A 24,551-nucleotide genomic window follows, 5' to 3' on the forward strand; every position below is an offset into this window, starting at 1 on the left:
AGTACAGGATACTACTGTGTTTTTGTAATTGCAAATTTACTGTACTACACTATATGAGGCTGTTTCAATAAAGTTAATCACTGTATGTATTGTACTGCATGAATATGTTTTGTAACTGCACAACTACTTTTTGTAGAATTGCAGGGCTGCCACATGCAGGTGGAAGGACAGCTGTATTCACTCGGGAGCAAGAGGCCGTTATAGTTGGCCTGGTCCTTCAAGATAATGCAATACGACTCAGAGAAATCCAGGAACGAGTGATACAAGACAACACACACTTCCAGGGAATCGACAGTGTGAGCATTTCCACAATTGACCGTGTCCTCCATCGTAACAGGATGTGAATGAAACAAGTATACAGAGTACCTTTTGAACGCAACTCACCAAGGGTGAAAGAACTGCGAGCTCAGTATGTGCAAGTAAGTGTACATTCAGAAACATTTACTGTAATCCAGATTGTCTACAGTACTAACACATACTATGTGATTGATATTACTCTTCAGTACATACAATGTATGTGAATCAGAAGCCTAATTGTACTCTACATTATAGCACTGTCTCTGTACGACTTACAAAATCCTACATTCAGTATATTGTATTTCTACACAGACAATATTTGACTTGGAATCCTTGGACAGACACCATGAGTTCATCTTCGTCGATGAAGCAGGCTTCAATCTAACAAAGAGGAGAAGGAGAGGCCGAAACATGATTGGACAGCGGGCCATTGTTGAAGTCGCTGGTCAACGAGGTGGCAATGTGACAATCTGTGCTGCTATCAGCAACCATGGTGGTCTACATCACAATGTTAGACTCGGGCCATATAACACCCAGCACCTTCTAAGATTTATTGCCAATCTAAGAGATATTTTACTTGAGCAGCAGGGTCAAGAGCTAAATGAGAATCCCATTCCCACCTATGTGATTTCCACCGAGCTCCTCAGATAAGGGAATGGTTTCACATCAATGGGCAGTTTATGAACTTGGACCTCCCTCCATTCTCGCCTTTCCTGAATCCGATTGAGTAGTTTTTCTCCTCTTGGAGATGGAAAGTGTATGATAGACAACCCTACACCAGAGTAAATCTGCTGCAAGCCATGGATTTAGCCTGTGGTGATATAGGTGAGGAATCATGTCAGGGCTGGACACGACACACAAGAGGCTTCTTCCCCCGTTGCCTCAGGAGGGACAATATTGCTTGTGATGTCGACGAAGTGCTCTGGCCTGACCCAGCCCAAAGACAAGAAGAAGCACATTGATCACATGTTTACTCCTTTGATTTTTGTCCCTTTTAGTATTGTGTACTGTAGTACAGTGCATTGTAGGCTGTATACTGTACAATGGACATTGTTCTTGTTATTTATTACCAGTACTGACTGCTCAATACATTTTGACTGGTTGCAGGCTCATATCAACAAAGAACAAGAATTACAGTATCACAGAGACAAAGGACAAGTTTGTGAGATGCAGGGTACAGTACTGTAAAAATAGGGGTACAAGGAGGAGGAAGAACAAAAAACTAAATTGCAAAGAGCAAAGCAGAGTAGTAATTTCTGATCCATTTTGAGCTACTATGATAGAACATGTTTTTGTTCATCAAAAGACAATGATGGAAAAATATGAATATTTTTTTAGATTAAAAATGTACTTCTCCCTGAGAATTGTATGTTTTGAACAATGTGTTTTCTATTTTTCGGTGTATTGTTTACTGACTGCTTGAGAGTGTATATCATTTTGATCACTTTGTTTATGATTTGAGAGCAGTGTTTGATTTTGAACACAGGTAAAACTGTTTTGAGGCGAATGTGTCATTTTGTGAGAGGAGTCAGAGGTTATGTAAATAGTGCTTGAAGATGAGGTTTTGTGTTTAATGTTTGCAGGAAATGGAGCAAGGTTTCAGAAATTGTGTTTTAGCAATTGAGAAAAACTGTAAGTACATTTGTTTATAGAGTACATTGACAGGAACGGCCTGATCCTAGATCAGTACTCCTACTCGGAGACATTTCATTAACACGTATCTGATTTCTAAGACCATGACAGGTCTCCTATCTCCCGATCTACAGCACAACGAAATATCTATATTAAGAGGACAAAGCAGTAAAGATCTATATTAATATATAACACATAGGAATATTGACATTCATGTGTTTCATTCTGTGTTGTTCACATCGGATTCGTCTTAGTTGTGGAAAATCTTGAAGAACATTATGGCCTTAATGACCATGTACTCTTAAAATCTCCACCCCGGCACAGCCAGAAGAAGACTGGTCACCCCTCAGAGACTGGTTCCTTTCTAGGTTTCTACAAGTTTTTCCTAGCCACCATGCTTCTACACCTGCATTGCTTGCTGTTTGGGGTTTTAGGCTGGGTTTCTGTACAGCACTTTGAGATATCAGCTGATGTAAACGGCTTTATATATATATAAACGTAATTTGATTCGTATCAGACTTGGACTAGAATAGAGTGAAATGCTATCATCAACGGCCAATGTTTGCTATCTAACTATGTCAGTATTGACGAAAAGCTCTCACAAAGCACTCAGTACAATACTGATTAATGAACCAGTCTGGGTACGTTTCAAAAAAATGCAATAAACATTGATTAGAGACAAATCGGACTCACTTCTTTTTGGGAAAATAATACAATTGAATATATAATTAAATATATTTATTCCTCATATAGCATTGCCGTTTATTTCCGTTGACTCACTGCAGAGGTACAAATTATATATTTAATCTCTAGTTATGACACACACTAAGAGAGGCTGTCCAAATCCAGTCTGATGAAGATTCCTCTGCACTTTTATAAGCGTGCACGTGTGTGTGTGTGTGTGTGTGTGTGTGTGTGTGTGTGTGTGTGTGTGTGTGTGTGTGTGTGTGTGTGTGTGTGTGTGTTGTGTGTGTGTGTGTGTGTGTGTTGTGTTTCTGTAATGTCATGACCAGGGCAAGACTTGTGCCGATGTCGACATGAAATCGGGTATCAAAAGTACTTGTCATATCATGACGACCCTGCAGAGAGAACCTGTATGATTACATCTAAACAACGTTAGACGTTCAAAAATCAGAGGCTTCACAGGCCTTGGTCTGTGTGACATAATAACACAATGTATCAGAGAACAATTTACCCAAACATCTAAATCCATTCCAGCAATGGAAATACACGTGAATGTTGAATTTGGACAATAAGGAGACTTCAGAGTCAATCGTAAAAAATACAATTAAAAAGAAATAAGTAATGATGACATCATGAACAAGTGTCCCAACGCATTGACACATCTCTGAAACTTGGTCATGTACTAAGTTAGGTTACTTCTGTGTGTGGGTTTGGAACCAGGCCCAGACAAGGCATGTTTAGTTTCATTAGTTAGACAGAGTGGGTTTGGAACCAGGCCCAGACAAGGCATGTTTAGTTTCATTAGTTAGACAGAGTGGGTTTGGAACCAGGCCCAGACAAGGCATGTTTAGTTTCATTAATTAGACAGAGTGAGTTTGGAACCAGGCCCAGACAAGGCATGTTTAGTTTCATTAGTTAGACAGAGTGAGTTTGGAACCAGGCCCAGACAAGGCATGTTTAGTTTCATTAATTAGACAGAGTGAGTTTGGAACCAGGCCCAGACAAGGCATGTTTAGTTTCATTAATTAGACAGAGTGAGTTTGGAACCAAGACCAGACAAGGCATGTTTAGTTTCATTAATTAGACAGAGTGGGTTTGGAACCAGGCCCGGTCAAGGCATGTTTAGTTTCATTAATTAGACAGAGTGAGTTTGGAACCAGGCCCAGACAAGGCATGTTTAGTTTCATTAATTAGACAGAGTGGGTTTGGAACCAGGCCCGGTCAAGGCATGTTTAGTTTCAATCCATCCTCTATTCCATCTCCTTACTTCCTTAACTTGTCACATGTCAGGGACAGTCTGTGGTCTGCAAGAGAGAGTCCTTTATGTACTGCTACTGCTGTGTGTGTGTGTGTGTAGGTTGGTGTGTAAACCGTGTTGTGCAGCTGAAACCAACCCAGATAACATTTAATTCTGGGCCACATACACACCACCATTCATCCGCCAGCGTCGTTAACTACTGGACAGACGTTGTACCTATGCAGTGTTCATAGCCTACATCTGTGCCGAGTACGGCTTGGGGTATATGGCCCAACAGTGAAAATGAAATGGGAGGGCCACAACACAGACAAACCCCAAGCGATGTTGATGACAATCCGATGTTCAGATGAAGGGAATTAAATGAGTCTCAACATGCGCACCACTGCACCACTCAACTCAAAACAGTGGTGCTTAGTTTACTGTAGCTGCTCAGAAAAGTCATCCGAAGCCTCGACTTTTTATCACTCAATGAGGTAACTTCCCAGTTTTTACTAAAAACTCCATAGTAGAATAGTTTATCTATATACCTCGTCGGCTTGTTGTCGTGTGTCGCAGGATAAATATTCCTCTCGAGGCGCATTCAAGTTGCGAGAGCCAAAGGACGGAAATGTATTGTGGCAAGCAGTCAATGCACAACAATTCTTAATGCAATCGAGGGGGGAAAACACTGTTGAAAGCAGTTTTGGCAAATGTCCTGTGTGATGTACTGAAACATGTACTATGTGTTAATTAGTTTATATGTAAAATGGTTGCAAATAGCCAATGGGATTTGTAGGCAGGGGGTTGAGGGGGTTGAGTTGAGTTATTTGAATTAACAAATGAGAATGGGGTTTCCGTTCTTGCATTGAAGTGATTGGATTAGGAGATGCAATAGGAGGTCAAAGTTCAATGATGTATTGTGGGAGTTGGGCTGAAGACACTGTAGAGATCAGTCGACTCTAATGTGTTAAGGAGAACATTGAATCAATCTGTTCTTTACTTATAAGTACGCTTCGGAGTCTTCAGTAGAAGAACCCAGCATCTTAGGATGCAACAGACTGTATTTTGAAAGCAGTTTTTGTCTTTGTTTTAACATTTTTAAAAACAAGAGGGGGGTCCCAGTCACAGTGGGGCAAAAAAGTATTTAGTCAGCCACCAACTGTGCAAGTTCTCCCACCTAAAAAGATGAGAGAGGCCTGTAATTTTCATCATAGGTAAACTTCAACTATGACAGACAAAATGAGAGAGAAAAAAATCCAGAAAATCACATTGTAGGATTTTTAATGGATTTATTTGCAAATTAGGATTCCTCCAATGGCATTGAGGAGTACACCTCATCAGTCATTGGCTTCATCAATAAGTGCATCGATGACGTCGTCCCCACAGTGACCGTACGTACATACCCCAACCAGAAGCCATGGATTACAGGCAACATTCACACTGAGCTAAAGGTTAGAGCTCCTTTAAAAGGTTACACAGCTGCACCATCGAGAGCATCCTGACCGGTTGCATCACTGCCTGGTTAGGCAACTACTCGGCGTCAGACCGCAAGGAACTACAGAGGGTAGTGCGAACGGCCCAGTACATCACTGAGGCCAAGATCTCTGCCATCCAGGACCTCCATACCAGGCGGTGTCAGAGGAAGGCCCTACCCCCAAGCCATAAGACTCCTGAACACCTAATCAAATGGCTACCCAGACTATTTGCATTTCCCCCAACCCATCCCCCTTTTACACCGCTGCTACTCTCTGTTGTTATCATCTATGATTAGTCACTTTAATAACTCTACTCACATGTACATAATACCTCAACTAACCGGTGCCTCCGCACATTGACTCTGTATCGGTACCAAATCAAATCAAATGTATTTATAAAGCCCTTCTTACATCAGCTGATATTCTGTACCAAAGTGCTGTACAGAAACCCAGCCTAAAACCCCAAACAGCAAGCAATGCAGGTGTAGAAGCATGTGTATATAGTCTCGCTATTGTTATTTTACTCGCTATACATTATTTAACTGCATTGTTGGTTAGGGGCTCGTAAGCATTTCACTGTTAGGTCAAAAATACCTGTTGTATTCGGGACATGTGACTAATAAAATTAGATTTTGACATCAGATAACATAGACCATGCATACTTTATAAGCATGGTCCTATACTGTATCTTAAAATAATATTAACAGAATTTTTACCAATATGTTATTTGACCCATTTCTGGAGGTTAAAATACTATTTTAGAAGGTGTCAGCCTCATTTTATTTAGTAGAATGTCCTTTTTAAAAGTCACCAGAACTGAGCTTCTCAGTCGTTCTACAAAAAAATAATGCAAGGGGACTGGAATTGGTTAAACTCTCAGTTTAATACAAAAATATCCTCTTTCCCTAAAAGCACGATGGTCTTGTCTTTCTTAAAGGGAAGGTTAACTTTGCCCCAGACAGCCGGTCTAGATTGACTTAAATTTCTGTCATGGAATTTTTTTGTTGTTGTTGTTGCTTTAACCCCTGAATATAGTGAAGTAAACGTCGGCAAAAATATACCTAAAAGTACAGATACCCTCCAAAACTTTACTTAAGTGCTTTACACGACTGGTTTCATATGAGGCGACAGTACTTTTGATTGTTCACAATTAATTTATGATTATCCATAACATAGACATGTTCAGACACATCTTCTAATCTTACTTATTTACTTTCCTAGGTCTCTTTCCTCCTTCCCTAGCTTCCTTTCCTTTAGTTATTTCCTAAATTATTTTCCTATATTCCGTTCCTTCTTTCCTTTCCTAGCTCCCATTAATTTGTTTTTTTTTACAGTCCACCCACTTTTTAAATTGAATTTGCTTTTGTCCACCTCTAGTTCACCAGATTCCTCAAGACTATGTAAGATCTTGGCCCCAGCAGACACCACCACAACAAAACATAGGTATTCCTCAGACACTCTCTTTCTCCATTAATTCCCTCGCATGTTTCAGAACCAGCTGGTGGAGGGAGAGATGGACACACCCTTTCAAATGAGGGAGTTTTTGATTGGTACAGATTTCTCATAATATTACAAAATGTCCCATCACGACACAAATAGCTTCCTGCAATGCGATTAGCATGACATTGCAACAATTTGTGTTCTTGTTTTTTCCGGAAGAATCCGATAACATCTAAAATGGCGTCTGAGGAATGTGGAGTCGGTTGTGATTGAAGTGGTTGCGTCTGGAAGGAGGGAGAAAGAGGTGAGCCACAAGCGTTGCGTCACCTGTACCATGATGGACTTTGGGAGAGGGGTGTATTTGAGGTTGGAGAATTGTATGGAGTGAGGGATGGTATGTGCCAGTTGGTCAAAATCAAATCAAATTTTATTGGTCACATACACATGGTTAGCAGATGTTAATGCGAGTGTAGCGAAATGCTTGTGCTTCTAGTTCCGACCATGCAGTAATATCTAACAAGTAATCTAACAATTTCACAACAACTGCCTTATACACACAAGTGTAAAGGAATGAATAAGAATATGTACATAAAAATATATGGATGAGCGATGGCCGAACGGCATAGGCAAGATGCAGTAGATGGTATAGAATACTGTATATACATATGAGATGAGTAATGTAGGGTATGTAAACATTATATAAAGTGGCATTGTTTAAAGTGGTTAGTGATACATTTATTACATCCAATTTTGTATTATTAAAGTGTCTAGAGATGAGTCAGTATGTTGGCAGCAGCCACTCAATGTTAGTGATGGGAGAGATGGGGAGGGAGAGATGGGGAGGAGAGATGGGGAGGATGAGATGGGGAGGGAGAGATGGGGAGGGAGAGATGGGGAGGAGAGATGGGGAGGATGAGATGGGGAGGGAGAGATGGGGAGGGAGAGATGGGGAGGATGAGATGGGGAGGGAGAGATGGGGAGGATGTGTTTATCTGACACCAAGGATAGACATCTTCCCTATCTCTCCTTCCAGCAGCTTGGGAATTATATACAAACCCTATCAACACCAGGTAGAATTGTTATTATAACTGTTATTATTAATTAATTGTTATTCATTGAACTGATGGTGTGCTTTGTTAAAATGTTATATCATTTTTTGGCTTTGAAGCCAACTGGTGTCTCGCTGCTCCTACCTATACTGGGCATAGAAATAGTTTATACAATAGAACAGTTGCAAAAGTCTGAAATTAAATACAGAAATCAATGAATCACATCAACACCAGTGAGCTTCCCATGGGAAGGGGAAACAGGAAGGGGAAGGGAATACAGAAAGGTAGAAGGGGAAACAGAAAGGGGAAGGGGAAACAGAAAGGTAGAAGGGGGAACAGGAGGGGAAGGGGAAACAGGAAGGGGAAGGGGAAACAGGAAGGGGAAGGGGAAACAGAAAGGTAGAAGGGGAAACAGAAAGGTAGAAGGGGAAACGTAAAGGTAGAAGGGAAAACAGAAAGGTAGAAGGGAAAACAGAAAGGTAGAAGGGAAAACGGAAAGGTAGAAGGGAAAACAGAAAGGTAGAAGGGAAAACAGAAAGGTAGAAGGGAAAACATAAAGGTAGAAGGGAAAACAGAAAGGTAGAAGGGGAAACAGAAAGGTAGAAGGGGAAACAGAAAGGTAGAAGGGAAAACAGAAAGGTAGAAGGGGAAACAGAAAGGTAGAAGGGGAAACAGAAAGGTAGAAGGGGAAACAGAAAGGTAGAAGGGGAAACAGAAAGGTAGAAGGGGAAACAGAAGGGTAGAAGGGGAAACAGGAAGGGGAAGGGAAAACAGAAAGGTATAAGGGGAAACAGAAAGGTAGAAGGGGAAACGGAAAGGTAGAAGGGAAAACAGAAAGGTAGAAGGGAAAACAGAAAGGTAGAAGGGGAAACGGAAAGGGGAAGGGGAAACAGAAAGGTAGAAGGGGAAACAGAAAGGTAGAAGGGAAAACAGGAAGAGGAAGGGAAAACAGGAGGGGAAGGGGAAACAGAAAGGTAGAAGGGGAAACAGGAGGGGAAGGGGAAACAGAAAGGGGAAGGGAAAACAGGAGGGGAAGGGAAAACAGAAAGGTAGAAGGGGAAACAGAAAGGTAGAAGGGGAAACAGGAAGAGGAAGGGAAAACAGAAAGGTAGAAGGGAAAACAGAAAGGTAGAAGGGAAAACAGAAAGGTAGAAGGGAAAACAGAAAGGTAGAAGGGGAAACAGAAAGGTAGAAGGGAAAACAGAAAGGTAGAAGGGGAAACAGAAAGGTAGAAGGGGAAACAGGAGGGGAAGGGAAAACAGAAAGGTAGAAGGGGAAACAGAAAGGTAGAAGGGGAAACAGAGAGGTAGAAAGGAAAACAGAAAGGTAGAAGGGGAAACAGAAAGGTAGAAGGGGAAACAGGAAGGTAGAAGGGGAAACAGAAAGGTAGAAGGGGAAACAGGAAGGGGAAGGGGAAACAGGAAGGGGAAGGGGACAGTTTACCAACATGTCTTTACCATGTACGCTGTCTCTATGGACGAGATAGGACAGCAGTCCATGCTTTGTTTTTGTTTACCTGACTAATGTTTTCAAATGCTTTAGCAACTGTGGCACAAATCCAATTCAAGTCGATGGTACTTATTATAGTACTTATTATAGTACTTATTATAGTACTTATTATTTTTCATGTTCCATGTTACAACTTGTAATGAACCAGATTTTTCGATTGACTTCATCCTCAACTGCTCTTCTGTTTACGAGCAGCTGAATATACACCGAACAAAAATCAACACCACCGTTCAAAAGATTGAGGTCACTTAGAAATGTCCTTGTTTTTGAAAGAAAAGTCATTTTTTGGTCCATTCAAATAACATCGAATTGATCAGAAATACAGTGTAGACATTGTTAATGTTGTAAATGAATATTGTATCTGGAAACGGCTGATTTAAAAAAAAAAAAAAAATGGTATATCTACATAGGCGTACAGAGGCCCATTATCAGCAACCATCACTCCTGTGTTCGTTAGACTAGTTTAGTTTCTGGAGCATCAGCATTTGTAGGTTCAATTACAGGCTACTCCCTTCACAGAACAGTGCAAACTGGCTATAACCAGAATAGAAAGAGGAATGAGAGGCCCCAGTGCACAACTGAGCAAGCGGACAAGTGTCTAGTTTGAGAAACAGACACCTCACAAGTCCTCAACTGGCAGCTTCATGAAGTAGTACCAGCAAAAGACTCAACGTCTACAGTGAAGAGGCGACTCCGGGATGCTGGCCTTCTAGGCAGAGTAGCAAAGAAAAAGCCATATCTCAGACTGGCCAATTATAAGAAAATACTAAGATGGGCAAAAGAACACAGCCACTGGACAGAGGAACTCTGCCTACAAGTTCAGCATCCCGGAGTTGCCTCTTCACTGTAGACAATGAGACTTTTTCCTCCAAACATAACAATGGACATTATGGCCAAAAATTTATATTTTTGTTTCATCAGACTACAGAACACACTTCTCCAGCGTGCCAGTGGCCATCGAAAGTGAGCATTTGCCCACTGAAGTCGGTTGCGATTCCGAACTGCAGTCAGGTCAAGACCCTGGTGAGGATGACCAGCATGCAGATGAGCTTCCCTGAGACAGTTTCTGACAGTTCTGAAATTCTTTGGTTGTGCAAAGTCACAGTTTCGTCATCTGTCCGAGTGGCTGGTCTCAGACGATCCTGCAGGTGAAGAAGCCAGATGTGGAGGTCCTGGGCTGGCGTGGTTACACGTGGTCTGCGGTTGTGAGGCCGGTTTGTGTGTACTGTCAAATTCTCTAAAACTATGTTGGAGGCGGCTTTTGGTAGAGAAATTAATATTCAATTATCTGGAAACAGCTCTGGTGGGCATTACTGCAGTCAGCATGCCAATTGTATACTCCCTCAAAACTTGAGACATCTGTGGCATTGTCTTGTGTAACAAAACTGCACATTTTAGATTGGCCTTTTATTGTCCCCAGCACAAGGTGCACCTGTGTAATGATCATGCTGTTTAATCAGCTTCTTGATATGCCACACCTGTCAGGTGGATAGATTTTCTTGGCAAAGGGTAAATGCTCACTAACAGGGATGTAATCAAATTTGTGCACAACATTTGAGAGAAATACGCTTTTGTGCGCATGGAGAATTTCTGGGATCTTTTATTTCAGCTCATGAAACATGGGACCAAATCTTTGCATGTTTCATTCATATTTTTGTTCAGTGTAATTTGGGGAGTATACATAGCTGGGTTAGCTGGTTTAATACAGCCAGCTTTGGGCCAGAGGAAACACACAGCCGGGCCGGAATAACCACCACTTTCAAAACACTTTGGTAGAACCTAAAAGTCCCAAGCAGCCATCTACACTTCCTCTAAGTTGACACAATTGCGCACTATCCTGTTGTAATATTCACACACACACACACACACACACACACACACACACACACACACACACACACACACACACACACAGACAGAGACACACACACACAGACAGAGACACACACACACACAGACAGACACACACACACACACACACACACACACACACACACACACACACACACACACACACACACACACACACACACACACACACACACACACACACAGACAGAGACACACACACACAGACAGAGACACACACACACACACACACACACACACACACACAGACAGAGACACACACACACAGACAGAGACACACACACACACACACAGACAGAGACACACACACACAGACAGAGACACACACACACACAGACAGAGACACACACACACACAGACAGAGACACACATTTTGGAGAAAAAAAACCCACTTTAGACTCACTTCTGTTGTACCTGTCACAGTTTCCTTCCCTTTTCCCAAGCAGACACAGTTACCATGACAAAATAACACCTGCATCCAAAGCTGAGATATTCCGTGGATGTCAGATGCATACCTCTTCTTTCCTTAGATTGTGTTGTGGAGAAGGTCCGAAGGCCCTCATTTCCATTTAATTTACCTTGTTCATGTTGCTGCTATCTTAAAAGACGCCAGGTTCAAATTTTGAAGAAAAATCCTGTCACAACAAAGTGTGTTTTAGTTTAGTTTTTTTGGTTGTATTTTTTTCTGCAAGAGAAGCATTTTCTTGTCTTACCCTGACAAACAACAACAAGGTACACATTACACACTACACACTACACACTACATACTACATACTACACATTACACACTACATACTACATACTACATACTACATACTACACACTACATACTACATACTACACACTACATACTACACACTACATACTACATACTACACACTACATACTACACACTACACACTACATACTACATACTACACACTACATACTTCACATTACACACTACACATTACACACTACACACTACACATTACACACTACACACTACACACTACACATTACACACTACACATTACACACTACACACTACACACTACACACTACATACTTCACATTACACACTACACATTACACACTACACACTACACATTACACACTACACACTACACACTACACATTACACACTACACATTACACATTACACACTACACATTACACACTACACACTACACACTACATACTACACACTACACATTACACACTACACATTACACACTACACATTACACATTACACACTACACATTACACACTACACACTACACACTACATACTACATACTACACACTACACATTACACATTACACATTACACACTACACATTACACATTACACACTACACATTACACACTACACACTACACACTACATACTTCACATTACACACTACACATTACACACTACACACTACACATTACACACTACACACTACACACTACACACTACACATTACACATTACACACTACACATTACACACTACACACTACATACTTCACACTACACATTACACACTACACATTACACACTACACATTACACACTACACACTACACACTACACACTACACACTACACACTACATACTTCACATTACACATTACACATTACACACTACACATTACATACTTCACACTACACACTATATACTTCACATTACACACTACACATTACACACTACACACTACATACTTCACATTACACATTACACACTACACACTACACACTACATACTTCACATTACACATTACACATTACACACTACACACTACATACTTCACATTACACATTACACACTACACACTACACACTACATACTTCACATTACACATTACACACTACACATTACACACTACACACTACACACTACATACTTCACACTACACATTACACACTACACATTACACACTACACATTACACACTACACACTACACACTACACACTACACATTACACACTACACATTACATACTTCACACTACACACTATATACTTCACATTACACACTACACACTACACACTACATACTTCACATTACACATTACACATTACACACTACACACTACATACTTCACACTACACACTATATACTTCACATTACACACTACACACTACACACTACATACTTCACATTACACATTACACATTACACACTACACACTACACATTACACACTACACACTACACATTACACATTACACACTACACATTACACATTACACACTACACATTACACACTACACACTACACACTACACACTACACATTACACATTACACACTACACATTACACACTACACACTACACACTACACACTACACACTACACATTACACACTACACACTACACACTACACACTACACATTACACACTACACACTACACACTACACATTACACATTACACATTACACATTACACACTACACACTACACATTACACACTACACACTACACACTACACACTACACACTACACATTACACACTACACACTACACACTACACACTACACATTACACACTACACACTACACATTATACATTACACATTACATACTTCACACTACACACTATATACTTCACATTACACACTACACACTACACACTACATACTTCACATTACACACTACACACTACACACTACATACTTCACATTACACATTACACACTACACACTACACATTACACACTACACACTACACATTACACATTACACACTACACATTACACATTACACACTACACATTACACACTACACACTACACACTACACACTACACATTACACATTACACACTACACATTACACACTACACACTACACACTACACACTACACACTACACATTACACACTACACACTACACACTACACACTACACATTACACACTACACACTACACACTACACATTACACATTACACATTACACATTACACATTACACACTACACACTACACACTACACATTACACACTACACACTACACACTACACACTACACACTACACACTACACATTACACACTACACACTACACATTACACACTACACACTACACATTACACATTACACATTACACACTACACACTACACACTACACATTACACACTACACATTACACACTACACATTACACACTACACACTACACACTACACATTACACACTACATACTTCACATCAGAGAATCACACACACACACACTACACACTACATACTTCACATCAGAGAATCACACACACACTACACACTACACAATACATACTGCTTTAATTACGTGTCTAATTCAGCCACAGGGCCCGCTGCTTTGAAGGCCCAAGTCCCTTGTGTCCTCAGAGAGGGCACTCTGATATGGCTCTATGCCACAGACAGGTGCTTTGTGCTCTGAGTCCTATAAGGCCTTTGTCTTGGTGTCTCCGTGGCCCCCAGGGTTCCACTGGGTGAGTGGGGGCCTGGTGTCCCATTGGTTGTAAATGGACCAATGATAAAATAAGCTGCTGCCACTGTGTACTCATTAATTATTCACAGTGGACTCCACCCACACTCCAGGCAGATTTTTTTTAAACAATTTAAACCCCAAAAATGATCCGTTTCTGTTGGGCAGTAATGGACAACTAAAGGGAATCGGCCTACTCACACTCAGCATGTTGTATGAATGGATGTGTCTGTTCGTAGCCTAGGAACAGAAATATCCTATACTCTTGGTCTACAATAAACAGAAAGTAGGCTGAGCAGATGTGTAAATATTAACCATATTTGCTTCAGTGATGTACTACTAGTATTGTGTGTGAATTCGTGTACAGGATGTGGTTTTATTTTCATTTTTATTTCCATATGTATCATCCTTATTGAATCAGAAAATGGCTAATGCATCTAACAAGTCATGTGTAAAAATAACATAGTGTTCGCAAGATAAGTATAGGACAGAACCCAGTTCCTGCTACATTTTGTGTCACTATGCCATGAATCAGAGCTGATGTTGACAAATAATGATCCGGCCTCTATCATTAATTGCAGCCGTTGGCCTTGCATAATCCTGAGCGTAATACAAAGCTCAACTTCTTTTTCCTACCAACAGCATTGACTTTCCTCTTTGAAATCACCAGGCTGACATGTTGTGTCAATCCTAACATCCATTTGTTAGAGGCACTCAAAGCAACACAAAAAACGGCAATAAGAAGACCAGTTCTGTCACGGTAATGGTCCACTTGACTTCAAGTTGGTCGATATTAAACATTTCAAAAACAAACTTCATTACGAAACTATTTTCGAAGCATATCATTTTGACAAGGGGATTGTAGAATTATTTTATTAGTGAACTATCTGTCAGCTTTGGAAAGATAGAGTTCCTACACTGTAAAAAAAAAGTATGTGGACACCCCTACAAATGAGTGGATTCGGTTATTTCAGCCACACTCTTTGCAGACAGCTGTATAAAATCGAGCACACTGCCATGCAATCTCCATAGACAAACACTGGCAGTAAAATGGCCTTACTGAAGAGCTCAGTGACTTTCAACAGTGGCAACGTCGTAGGATGCCACCTTTCCAACTAGTCAGTTTGTCATTGAGCCAAGTCACAGATTTAGCTGTGATGTGAAGGCGAATTATAATCTGCCCAGAGCCAGACCCGGCTGTGACAGGACAGGCTTGGTGTGGGATAGGACAGGAGCAGATGGTCTTTGACAACCAGGAGAGAACCTGGAAATGTAGTGGAAGCAGGAGTCTCTGTTTTTAATAATGCAGCATACAGGGGGAGCTGCTGTACCTGACAGTGACGCTGTCTGTCTGCCTGTCTGTGTTTGGTCTGTCTATCTGCCTGTCTGTGTTTGGTCTGTCTGTCTGCCTGTCTGTGTTTGGTCTGTCTATCTTCCTGCCTGTGTTTGGTCTGTCTATCTTCCTGCCTGTGTTTGGTCTGTCTATCTTCCTGCCTGTGTTTGGTCTGTCTATCTGCCTGTGTTTGGTCTGTCTATCTGTCTGCCTTGTTTGGTCTGTCTATCTGTCTGCCTGTGTTTGGTCTGTCTATCTGCCTGTGTTTGGTCTGTCTATCTGCCTGTGTTTGGTCTGTCTATGTGCCTGTGTTTGGTCTGTCTATCTGCCAGTCTGTTTAGTTCATGTTGGTAAAGCCTCTCAGTATCTCCTCTACCTCCAGCTGCCTCTCAGTATCTCCTCTACCTCCAGCTGCCTCTCAGTATCTCCTCTACCTCCAGCTGCCTCTCAGTATCTCCTCTACCTCCAGCTGCCTCTCAGTATCTCCTCTACCTCCAGCTGACTCTCAGTATCTCCTCTACCTCCAGCTGCCTCTCAGTATCTCCTCTACCTCCAGCTGACTCTCAGTATCTCCTCTACCTCCAGCTGACTCTCAGTATCTCCTCTACCTCCAGCTCTCTCATCACCTATAGAAGAGCAAGCAAGAGCGGATCTGCGGGTTCACATAACAGTACTACAGCTTTTCTTTGAGAGACCAAAATTATAATAGTTCCCTTGTTGACAAGAAATAACACTGTCGAGGATATGACACAATTTCCAAGTTCACTGCGAACTAAGTGATTGAAACGGACAACAGGTTTTCCATCTGTGCAGAGCAAAGTATTTAATTTGGCTATTGTGTTTACTCCATTAGATGCGGGAACATCTGGGCATAGTAGAGTTGCCTAGCAGGCAATTTGAAGCGTTTTACTTTGTCACTGTGAATGTAAACACGTTTCTTATCATACCTGTGACATCTGAGGTCGGAGGTTGATCTCTTTGAGGTTGATGGACTGGGGTCGGAGGTTGTTGAGAAGTTGACACAGGAGCACTCCATCTCGGAGGGTCTGAGCCAGGTCGAATACCTGAGCAGAATCCCATGTTACCCGATGGTCGGGTGGAAGCACCTTGCAGTTGATCAGCCATAATGCGCACTGCCTCCAATACTCCATTTAGGTTTGAGATAAAAACAAATCTTACGCGACAAATAGGAATCCTATTGGAGTATAATCAATAGAACGCACTAATACAACATTGTGTCCATTCTCAATTTCTCATATAAACGATGAAAACGAAACTAGGTATAGTAGCAGGATTTAATTATACTTCTCTCCGTTTCATAACGGAAATAAAAGTAAATTGGAAGACGCTAGGCTACTGTCTGTAGGCTACGTGTACTCTGTCCATTGATGACTGAACTGTTACATTGCTGACAGTAACGGCAACACTGTCCGTGCGCTCTCCCTCCCTAGCTCTCTCTCGCTCGCTCTGTCTACAGGGCTAAACTACCACCCGCAGCCTCTCCTCTTCCGTTTGCCACTCATACAGAATGTTCCGTGTACACTGCGTTAGGCTATTACATTGATATTAGCGTTGTCGCCTCATAAGGGACAGTTCGACATTTACTGGCAAGGGGGGGGGGGGGGGGGGGGGTCCATAATAGGGATGGTTGGCAAACTTCTTTTTTTTCTTTGGGGAGGGTTGTATGTTTTTTTTTTAATTCTGCACAGGGGATGGTAGTTTTTCCCTGGTTTACATTCACTCTTCTGCAGGTTTTGCATTTGCCTCCCAAGCCAAGGTGCTTTGGTACTTACCGTATGCACAATGTTTTTCTGCAAGCTAACTTTTATTATAAAACTGGTTGGTTCGAGCCCTGAATGCTGATTGGCTGACAGCCGTTGTATACCACGGGTTTGACAAAACATCATTTTTGTTAGTATAATAAGGCACCTCGTGGGGTTGTATATGGCCAATATACCACGGCTAAGGGCTGTATCCAGGCAGTCCGCGTTGCGTCGTGCATAAGAACAGCCCTTAGCCGTGGTATATTGGCCATATACCACACCCCCTCGGGCCTTATTGTTGATCTACACCACAGGTCAATATAGGCACAAATGATCCACTACAGATCACTGTACCTGTACACAGCCAATCTGTAAATAGCAAACCCAACTACCTCATCCCCATATTGTTATTTATCTTTTTGCTCTGTTGCACCCCAGTATCTCTATTTGCACATCATCATCTGCACATCTATCACTCCAGTGTTAATGCTATATTGTAATTATTTTGCCTCCATGGCCTATTTATTGCCTTACCTCCCTACTCTTCTACATTTGCACACATCGTACATAGATTTTTCTATTGTGTCATTGACTGTACGTTTGTTAATGTGTAATTCTGTGTTGTTGTTTTTGTCGCACAGCTTTGCTTTATCTTGGCCAGGTCGCAGTTGTAAATGAGAACTTGTTTTCAACTGGCCTACCTGGTTAAATAATGGTGAAATAAAAAATAAAATACTCTAGTGGTCGCTCTAATAATGAAAGAAATGTATTCAAAAATGGAAGGCTGTTGGGAGGAGTTAAGATCAGATGGGACCTTTCTAGCCAATTAGAAGGTAGATACACCTGTTAACAAAAGCCACAAGGGTTTCCACTAGTTACCGTAGCCACAAAGTCAAAATGGGTTATAAAGTTAAAAATCATGAAACAAACATTTGATTTTTGGTCTTAATTTAAGGTTAGGTTTAGGCATATGGTTAGCAGTGGGGTTAGGTTTAAAATCACATTTTAAGAAGATAAATTGTAGAAATAGGCAGGGTTTAGGACTTTGTGGCTGTAATAACTAGTGACGACCAGGCACAACTCCGATATAAAGTGTATTTTCTCAGAATTTCCAGAATGTCCTACTTATATCAGTACACTCATAACAACCTAATCATTACGAAACTTATATTCGATCAAGTAATCTACACGTAGCAGATAAGCCATTACATTTTTTGTTAACCAAATTCAACACTCTCAAGAAAACGAGAATAAAAATGGCAGCTGCTGGAGAAGACAGATTTTGGACCCAGTTTCTGTACAGCACTTTGAGATATCAGCTGATGTACGAAGGGCTATATAAATAAATGTGATTTGATTTGATTTATTTGTCTCTCTTTGACTGGGAGTCTATACCAGAAAGGAAGAGGCTAACTGTCTATCCTGCCCTCTATCTGCCATTCATAGTGACAACAGTGGTAGTTGGATCGTTTTTTCTAGATCTGCAATCAGCTAACTAGTAATCATACCACACCGAGAATAGCATTCAAAGCTGCATACATTTTCAATATGAATCCACAACAACAAATAGGAATAGCTGATAGGCAGCGGACAGGCCAGGTGCATCATTGCCATGAAAGAACAGTGAAGACATGAAACAAGCAGCTCAAAAAGTTCCCTTTTATTGATCTTGTTTAGGGACAACACAGTTATTCCTCTACAACACCACAGCGCAATGAATAATTCCATTGTTTTCAAGAGATTACAAAATTATAATCGAGGGCTGCAGTGAAAATGTCAATTGAATAATGGTGAGAGAAAAAAAAATCCCCTCTGTGATTTGAAAGTTTCCTTCCATTTGAATCAGTTGCAGGTCTACTCTCGACAGTAACTTCTAGAAAGGCACAGCAGGATACTGGCTGTATTTTTTACTTCTGATACTGAGATGCGCTCGCTGTCTGTTACAGATCATTATTCTCCCAAGTCCTCCTATATAAATGTGGCTACAATATGCTCCCAGCAGGCCCAGTTATTCAGGAGAGCTCGAGGCTTGCTCTGCCTCCTCCCCAATCCGAGCTGCTATTTCCTGCCCACCTAGATGCTAACTAACGCATCAATAGAGTCAACACATTCATCCAAAATATAGTTCCAGCATCCTCAAAATGTCTTGACATTAACTAGCGTTCCATCCAACCTTTTTATGTGGATACAAATGTCATGACAGGCCTAATGGAAACAGCTCATTTGTTGGTCCACTCTCCAAATGTCGACCAAACAAAATACGCTAGACCAAGTGGGTTCTTTTGGGTCGCTAAAATTTATTAGGCGAGAAATGTCAGTGGAAATGCTTTTAAACGCAAATATTAATATAGTAACCATCGTATGGAAGTAAACTTGGAATCACGCGATGACATGTTGTCTGGTCCTCCCAGTACAAGTCAGGAAAGCATGCCGTTTTTTAGGCTACAGATCATATAAGTTACGATGAAGGCCGAGCAGTTGCCATACCAGGCAGTGATGCAACCATTCAGGATGATCTTATACAAATGTAAGCACGGTTTGAAATTGTTTCAGTCAAATATTATATCTTGTTTGGACATCTTGCGGGTACATTTGCAGTCTACAAATGATTTGTAATTATGTTCCGGCCAGAACATCCGCTCCCCAAAAAAATGAATCTAGTTCCTGATCCCTGGCTATACCTGCACTACACCTGCAAGCTGTTGGCTAGAGGGCACATCATTACCAGAGTGAGCACATTCACTATACCCTATGCACATGTTTTTGTGACAAAACCATCAGTAGACCCAGAGTTGAAAATGCGACAGAAACCCATTTAACTTGTATTTTGTATTGGGTACATGGGAATTTAACTGAAAAAAATACATTTTTAGGTGTACTAGGTTTTTGATGGGGAAAAAAATGCTATGTATTGTCTTTAGGTGGATTTTAGAATATGTGACATGATTCAGGAAACTATGCGTATGTCACAAGTCACGACTTCACAGGAGAGCCGTTTGAACGTAAAAAAAAATGAGTTTTTTGGGCAGAAATGTAGAAATGCCTTCTAGAACATGTGAACTGTCATGTGGCTTAATGTCAAGTTCTGACCTTAGTTCCTTTGTTTTGTCTTTGTTTCAGTATGGTCAGGGCGTGAGTTGCTGTGGGCAGTCTATGTTCTTTTTTCTATGATTTGGGATTTCTGTGTTTGGCCTGGTATGGTTCTCAATCGGAGGCAGCTGTCAATCGTTGTCCCTGATTGAGAACCATACTTAGGTAGCCTGTTTTCACCCTTGAGTTGGGTGATTGTTTTCTGTTGAGTGTTGGTATCGGCACCAGACAGAACCGTTTCGGTTTCGTTCGTTCACGTTATTGTTTTTGTTCAGTGTTCATTTATTTTATTAAAAAGATGGTCACTTACCACGCTGCGCATTGGTCCTCACCTTCTTCCACCACCAACGAGCGTTACACTTAATATCGAACTTGCATGAAAATGTGTCACCAATTGGATGGAAACCTAGCTATAGACACCATAAAGACTCTGGCAGTTAGTCCAGTGTCACTTTGATTATGCTGCACATCATGATTCACCAGCAGCCCAAACGTCTAAAGAATAAACTACCAGCCAAACAAGCTTGTAAGAATTGTACTTAAACTCCCTCCACATACTCATGCCTAGTTAAATAAAGGTTAAATATTTGTTTTAAATACTCATCTGGAGGATTTTAAACAGCTACAGGCTGGCAATCTGTGGGAAAAAAAACAGTAGCATTAATTAGACTTTGTCTGGTCCAAAGAATTATCAAGGACTCCAGCTAACTATCCAACACGTTTTAATTTGTTAGAGATGTCCAGCAGTATAATACCACAACCAGAGATTCCCAAGCTAGCACCAAAACTCAGGCCTGGTTTGAATGGCTGAGAATCAGCGTCGTGTGTGGTCAACTGGGCCGACACTATGCCGACTTTGATTATGTCGCAGGTTTCGGGTTACGGTGATAAGAGCTTGGGCCGATCAAGGCAACTACAAGGCATATGATTGAAATATTTAAAATGTATATTGTAGAGGGGAAGGGAGGGGAGAGCCCCGACAACATATTTTGGTCGGATGGTGTCCAAATCGGTAGTCACGTGGGATTCTGAGAAGAGTGCACATTGTGGTCGAGGCGCTCAATGTTCCAACGTTTGTTCTTCACTCCGTCGTTGTAGATCATGTTAGATAAACCTCTAATCTGAATTTAATGGGAATCTTAGCTAATGTTCTGGGAATGTTCCCGGTTTGCTGGGAAGTATCTCTCCATCTCGCTCTCTCTATCTCTCTCTCTCGATCGCTCTCTCTCTCTCTGTCTACCTCTGCCTCTCTCTCTGTCTACCTCTACCTCTCTCTCTGTCTACCTCTACCTCTCTCTCTGTCTACCTCTACCTCTCTCTCTGTCTACCTCTACCTCTCTCTCTGTCTACCTCTACCTCTCTCTCTGTCTACCTCTACCTCTCTCTCTGTCTACCTCTACCTCTCTCTCTCTCTCTGTCTACCTCTACCTCTCTCTCTCTCTCTGTCTACCTCTACCTCTCTCTCTGTCTACCTCTACCTCTCTCTCTGTCTACCTCTACCTCTCTCTCTGTCTACCTCTACCTCTCTCTCTCTCTCTGTCTACCTCTACCTCTCTCTCTTTCTTTCCTTTGTTATTTTTGCTGAATCATTCACTGGTCTTCTATGTGTTTTGATTTCCAGGGAAATATGAAACAAAGAATGAAATCCTACATGTGTGTGAAGATTGCAACATTTATAGCTCTGAAAAGTAATGGAAATCGACATTAATTCATATTCAATGTTCCAATGAGACTTCAGCAAAGAAAAGATCCCAAATACCCCAATAATTGCTATGTGTGACTTATTCATTAAAGGTATAGGCAATGATTCACAAGGGGAATGCGTGGGGTCTGCACACAAAAATACGTGGGTTCCTCAAGGGTTCTTTGGGAAGGGTGATGGTTCTATGTGGAACCACAATGACTCAGAGAACCCTTTCAGCTCTTCAATGGTTCTTTACAGTTTAAAAAAATGGGTTCTTTGCTTTTAGTGACGCTTAAAATGTAGGGGAGGCGGCTCATTAGAATATTTTGGGGCGTGGTTTTGTTCACAGCTCTTTTTGTGCAACTGTGAGGGAGAGTGTCATTCCAGTTGATCTAATGTGTTGTGTTATGCTGTTACATATTATATATGGCTATGGCCAGTGACGGTGTCTTGGAAAAGACTCACAAATGGTTTTGTGTCAATTGAGAACTGATCAGTCCGTGGTTCTCAGCGCACTGGATTCAACTTGTCAATGAACTCAATAACAACACCTATGGAATGTAACCAATATAATATGGCTGACCAGAATAAAAAAGGATTTACAAAGAACCTTTCAGATTAAAAAATTATATTCTCCATAAAAGTTCTATATAGAACCATAAAAAGGTTCTATATAGCGGAACCCATTTTTAAATTATTATTTATAGAACCTCACATAACATAAGTGTTTGGGATAGGGGAAAAAAAAGAGATGTTACCAAGAAAACAACCGTTTAAATTAGCTGCATTTGACGGCAGCCATTTTTCTTTAAGCACCAGGGAGAAAGTCGTCTCACAGGGACAATGGGACTTCATACGGTGGCTTGTACGTCCTCAGAGATACGGACCACGAACTGATGTCCACTGGAGAGGACAACGATGTATTACTGGGTGTCAGGAGGACTTAGCACCAGAAAGGGTTCCGCCATAGTTACAAACCAAATAACCCCTTTCTGGTATTATTAAGAACTGTTATTTTGTAACGGTACCAGTTTCTTATGCTTACGTTGTAGTCGCTCTGCACTAAAAACAGTAGACTGTGTTATTTAATTTATTTACAGATTTCTGTCTGTCTGTCTGTCTGTCTGTCTGTCTGTCTGTCTGTCTGTCTGTCTGTCTGTCTGTCTGTCTGCCCTGTATAGTTCACCAGTAGCGCGCTACATAGGGAATAGGGTTCCATTTGGGATGCAGACCCTCCTCTCTGACCTCTCTGACCTCTGTCCTCTCACTACTCCACCCCTGTTACAGTACGGCTATCTGCAGTGTCTCCCAGAGACTCCACAAAGCACCACACGACATGCAGGATGGCTGGTAGCCTAGTGGTTTGAGCGATGGACATACCAAGCGGTGATGCAACCAGTCATGATGCTCTCGATGGTTGTCGTGCCCTCTTCACAGCTGTCTTGGTGTGTTTGGACCATGATTTGGGGTGGCAGGTAGCCTAGTGGTTAGAGCATTGGGCCAGTAACCGCAAGGTTGCAAGATTGAATCCCCGAGCTGACAAGGTGAAGATCTGTCGTTCTGCCCCTGAACAAGGCAGTTAACCCACTGTTCTTAGGCCGTCATTAAAAATAAGAATTTGTTCTTAACTGACTTGCCTAGTTAAATAAAATATATATATATATATATATATATATATATATATATATATATATATATATATATATATATATAAAGGACCACCTGACTGACAGACTGTTATCATGATTCCAGAGATTTAGCAACATACATAGATACATACATACATACATACATACATACATACATACATACATACAGTATATCGGGGCCGTTTCCTTTGTCTGATCATGTGAATGCTGTTTTTGAATCGTCCTTACAGAGGAAATACCCAGAAAGTGTCATTGTGTCATCAAAACAAGTAGCCTTTCATTGCACTGTATGTTTAGGTTTGGGGCATATGGGGACTGATACACAGTCGATGAGACCAGCTGAGCAACTCGGACTGTATTTGAACATATCTGCTGAACTGTCTTACGTTTTTTTTTTTTTTGACTGCTTTGATTCACAAGAGC

General features: G+C 41.2%; 1 protein-coding gene across 2 annotated transcripts in view; it reads right to left on the bottom strand.

The window, feature by feature from the left end:
* Positions 1-17,397, bottom strand: part of LOC139366891 (guanine nucleotide exchange factor VAV3-like) — a 191,031-nt gene extending 173,634 nt beyond the window's left edge. Inside the window, exon 1 of one of the 2 annotated variants that reach the window (XR_011626812.1) lies at positions 16,890-17,364. Coding sequence is in view for 1 of the 2 variants with exons in the window: in XM_071104630.1 (XP_070960731.1) it covers positions 16,890-17,093 (204 nt within the window). In the remaining variant the exon portion in view is untranslated. Of the gene's footprint in view, positions 1-16,889 lie in introns of both variants that reach the window. The other variant, XM_071104630.1, reaches the window with a different exon arrangement.
* Positions 17,398-24,551: the final 7,154 nt, after the last annotated feature.

Source organism: Oncorhynchus clarkii, chromosome 15 (assembly GCF_045791955.1).
Source record: "Oncorhynchus clarkii lewisi isolate Uvic-CL-2024 chromosome 15, UVic_Ocla_1.0, whole genome shotgun sequence".
In the NCBI taxonomy this organism is placed as follows: Eukaryota; Metazoa; Chordata; class Actinopteri; order Salmoniformes; family Salmonidae; genus Oncorhynchus; species Oncorhynchus clarkii.